This window comes from Chinchilla lanigera, unplaced genomic scaffold (assembly GCF_000276665.1).
Source record: "Chinchilla lanigera isolate Chin_1 unplaced genomic scaffold, ChiLan1.0 scaffold00166, whole genome shotgun sequence".
In the NCBI taxonomy this organism is placed as follows: domain Eukaryota; kingdom Metazoa; phylum Chordata; class Mammalia; order Rodentia; family Chinchillidae; genus Chinchilla; species Chinchilla lanigera.
This window is the reverse complement of record NW_004955567.1, coordinates 730,321-734,728: the sequence shown is the minus strand read 5'-3', so window position 1 is coordinate 734,728 and position 4,408 is coordinate 730,321. Positions and strand designations below refer to the sequence as shown.

General features: G+C 62.9%; 2 protein-coding genes across 2 annotated transcripts in view; one reads left to right on the top strand and one right to left on the bottom strand.

Annotated features, from left to right (window-relative positions):
* Positions 1–1,331, top strand: part of Znf865 (zinc finger protein 865) — a 9,243-nt gene extending 7,912 nt beyond the window's left edge. Inside the window, exon 3 of the mRNA XM_005413406.2 lies at positions 1–1,331. Coding sequence (XP_005413463.1) covers positions 1–894 — 894 coding nt within the window. The 3' untranslated portion in view covers positions 895–1,331.
* A 1,797-nt stretch (positions 1,332–3,128) lies between these two features.
* Positions 3,129–4,408, bottom strand: part of Znf784 (zinc finger protein 784) — a gene marked incomplete in the record, with an annotated part of 2,941 nt that continues 1,661 nt past the window's right edge. The window contains 1 exon segment of the mRNA XM_013509290.1: positions 3,129–4,408. Within this exon segment, the coding sequence (XP_013364744.1) occupies positions 3,999–4,408 (410 nt within the window).

The window sequence follows — 4,408 nt, the reverse complement described above, 5'->3', positions numbered from 1 at the left end:
GCGGGCGTGTCGGGGGGAGAGGACGCGGGCGGCGCGTCTGCGGGGGCCGGCGCGGGCACGGGTGCGGGCCCAGAACGCTTCAGCTGCGCCACCTGTGGCCAGAGCTTCAAGCACTTCCTGGGGCTGGTGACGCACAAGTACGTGCACCTGGTGCGGCGGACCCTGGGCTGTGGGCTGTGCGGCCAGAGCTTTGCGGGCGCCTATGACCTGCTCCTGCATCGCCGCAGCCACCGGCAGAAGCGCGGCTTTCGCTGCCCGGTGTGCGGGAAGCGCTTCTGGGAGGCGGCCTTGCTCATGCGCCACCAGCGCTGCCACACGGAACAGCGGCCCTACCGGTGCGGCGTGTGCGGCCGGGGCTTCCTGCGCTCCTGGTACCTGCGGCAGCACCGCGTGGTGCACACCGGCGAGCGCGCCTTCAAGTGCGGTGTGTGCGCGAAGCGCTTTGCGCAGTCGTCCAGCCTGGCCGAGCACCGGCGGCTGCACGCGGTGGCGCGGCCCCAGCGCTGTGGTGCGTGTGGCAAGACCTTCCGCTACCGCTCCAACCTGCTGGAGCACCAGCGGCTGCACCTGGGAGAGCGCGCCTACCGCTGCGAGCACTGCGGGAAGGGCTTCTTCTACCTGAGCTCCGTGCTGCGCCACCAGCGTGCGCACGAGCCGCCGCGGCCAGAGCTGCGCTGCCCCGCCTGCCTCAAGGCCTTCAAAGACCCCGGCTACTTCCGCAAGCACCTGGCAGCCCACCAGGGCGGCCGGCCCTTCCGCTGCTCCTCCTGCGGAGAGGGCTTCGCCAACACCTACGGCCTGAAGAAGCACCGCCTGGTGCACAAGGCCGAGGGCCTCGGAGCGGCAGGGGCGGGGGCTGCGGCTGGGGCCCTGACGGGGAAGGATGCCTCCTGAGGCTGCCGATCTCGTGTCCTCTCTGGACTCCCCTCCCCGGGGCTGCTGGTCAGACTGTCCTGTCTCTCCCATCCTTCAGAAGTTCAGACTGCCTGGTCTCCCTTAGGGCCTAGGCCCTACACACTCCAGACTGAATCACCCCTCCTGGACCTCGCGGCCCTCGCCTGTTCCGCCACACACTGAACTTGGCTCTCTGTCCAACCCTCCTGTGACCGTCTGTAGCCACTCCGAGTGGCCGTCCGCCCTGGGCAGCAAGCTCTTCGATGGAGATGCAGCTGAATTGCACACCCCTTTTCTTTGGAGTCTGGCTGGGCAGTGGGATGTGCAGAGCTGGGATCATGGAAGGGGGTGCTTTTGGATTGTGGGGTGGGGGGTTGGGGTGGCAGACGCCGCTTGTACAGAGCAGAGAACAATAAATCTTCACAACAGGGCCCTGATGTCTGTCCTTGCATCCTACGGAGAGTGGGGCTTACATGTTGGCAAAACACAGCATCTGATGCCCACCCTCTGCCTCCTGCCCTTCAGCTGCTGTTTGCTGAGGAATTACCCGATTCCACACGTGGGTCCCTGAGCTGGGCAAAGGCAGATGGATGCAGCAGGTGAGTCCCTCCCCTTTGCCAGGCTGCCAACCTCTGCTCATTCATTGGCCTTTCCCAGAGGTATCAGCGGGGCCGTAGGCTGGCACTGGGGAAGCAGGCTAGTCACAGCTCTCATCCTGAGGAACCAGAGGAGCAGGCATCTATCGCAGGCCTGGGCTCTCATCTCCTACACAGCGTGTTCACAGCACACCCCCCACCAGGCCCATGGTTTGCAGTGTAAATGCCCCTCATAGCCCTCCTTGGGCGGGAGTTGTGTGACGTGCGAGGGCCGCAACCCATCACACTCACTGTTCTCACTCTGCGGACCCACCGTGTCCACACTCCAAAGTCACACAGCAGTGAAGCCTGGCCAACCCCAGAGACACGGAAGCGTCCCTGAGGCTGAGGGAATGTGGGGCAGTCACCTTATCAGATGGGTGACGGCTAGGGAGCCTGGTGTGGACAATGACATTTACAGCAACAGGAGCTTGCCAGGTAGAGTGGGCACACGGTGCTAATTAGAGGGCTTGGTGTGCCCACCCCAAACCAGCTATTGTGGAGAACTTTTAGTAGATGAGTATGGCTGGACCCTGCAAGCTCTTGAGTTCCAGGCTGTAGGGCTTGGGAGACTAGACTGGAGGCTGGAAACCAGCATCTGCCAGTTTGGATGGGAGTGAAACACTTTTCCTGTCTGCATTAGGCAAGGACGCAGAGGGCTGGGGATGGAGCTCGGAGGCGGGACACACGCACAGCATGCTCTGGGCCACGAAGATTTCTCATGGGAGCTAAGTGAGAACTCCGGAAAACCTAGAGATCCGATCTGCATCCCCGGCAAGCTGGGTAGCCACTGTCCTCTCCTGATGGAGTACTCTCCAAGCTGCCGCCATGGCACACCGCTGCTTGCTGAGCCCCAACAGTGAGACCAAGCAGCCTTTGCCCTGTTTCCCCTCGCCCTGGACACCTTATTTCCATCGCCGCCCGCTCTTGTAGACACGTTTTGGACCCCTTCTCCAAGCCACGGGGAGCTGTGGGTTGGTGAGAGGCCCCCGTGGCTGCAGTGCAGGAGGAGGAAGGTGCGCCCCAGAACTGGGCTGCCGCGGTTACTCGTGGCGAACACGGGGTAGTAATGGGGAAGAATCTAAACGCTGGGAAATGGAGCAGATGAGGAAGAGGCCAAGGGAGCCCCGTGGCCTCGCCAGTGAGACAGGAGCACAGACGTTTCGTTGGGGAAATGGGAACGGCTTTTGTCCCATCCCGAGCCCTCTGGGAGATCTCTCATGGATGTGGAGAGAACAGGATAACACCAGCGGCCCAGTCTCCTCAGGGGCAGGCCCGGGACTCTTCCTCCTCCAGAAGCCTGGCCGTCACAGGTGTCCCTTCACGTGCCAAACCTCCCTGCCCCCGTTCCTCTCCCGGGCTGGAAACACAACGTCTCTGAACAGCCTTTTTTTTTTCCCTCTTTTCTTTTTGAGACAGGGTCTAAGGCTGGCTGGGTTCCGAGACATCCCTGAGTAGCTGGGGATGCCGGTGTGCATCAGCTAACTACCAGTCTTAGGGGTTTGGGCAGAGCCCAGAGCAAGTTGCTGCTGCTGGCAGCATAGTGGCTGTTCGCCGACCCTAGAGGAGACCACCCCAACGCAAGAGTGACAGAGAGCAGCCCTTCACACAGTCCTTTAATAGGAACAGAAGACTGCAGCTTCCGCGTCTACAGCTCCCCAGGCCTGCGCCTGTCCCCGCCCCTGCACTGACCCGCCCTTCTTCCGGATTGCCTGGGATCGGGCAGTAGCTGTCCAATTCCAAGTGGAGGAAATTAGAGAAACCTGAGGCTACTTTGTAGCTGTGGGGAGCACTGGCTGCGCCACAGCTTAGGGAAGGGTGGTAGGTGGTTGCTTGCTGGGCGTGCTCTTAGTTGTATCTGACCAGGGTTCCGGATGGGTTAAAGAGGGACCACCCTGGGGGCTGGGGAAGCAGGGATCCTAAGGTCAGGCTTACATCCTCCAGGGCTTCCAGCTGTGACTTAGGGACCCATGGCTCTGAGTGACGGGATCCTAGAGTCTTTACACATCACCCGCTGGGCATGTTCTGCCTGGGGGTGGGTCGTCTTCCCAGGTCCAGTGCAATCCGGTGAGGTAGGCAAAAGATTCCATCCTGGTCCACCGGGGACCCCCAAGACAGTCTAGGGCTCTGCAGATGAAGGACGGGGCCAGGAGTGTGGCCCCAGTCCCCTCCCTCTGTCGTGCCTACTCTGCTGTGACACGCTGTGTCCCGCACACAGACAACCAAACAGGGATGCAAAAGAGGCAGGAAATTCCCCGTGCTCCTCGCATGCAGCCGTGCACCACAGGGCTGCTGCTCTTTATCTGGGCCTCGCATAGGCGTAGTGTGGGCTTCTGGACGTCCAGAGCCTGGCCCTTGCGTGCTGCTGCGCAGAGACGCTGCTCCTGCTCTCCTCTTCGTCATTGCCTCCGTTTCCCCACACCCCTGCCCCGCAACATCAAGTTAATGCCCTTGACCCGCTGTCCCGGCCTACTGGTCAACCTCGGCCTTCGCCTCGTCCCGGTACCCCTCCTCCCGCGGGTGGCTCGCCCCGCACACGCCCCCTGCCCCCTCGGCCGCCAAGGCCGGGGACCCCAGCCCCGGCCCCGGCCCGTGGAAGTGCGTGCGCTGGTGCTTGCGGAAGTTGGAGGAGTTGTTGAAGGTGCGGTCGCAGAGCGCGCAGCGGAAGGGGCGCTCGCCCGTGTGGATCCGCGCGTGGCCGCTGAGCACCGAGGACTGTGTGAAGCCCTTGCCGCACACGCCGCAGTGATAGGGCCGCTCGCCCGTGTGCACCCGCTCGTGGTCCCGCATGTCGGAGGAGCGGCGGAACGGCTTGGCGCAGAACCTGCAGGCAAAGGGTTTGCCCACGGCCGCGCCCGCCGCCGCCGCGGCCAGCACCA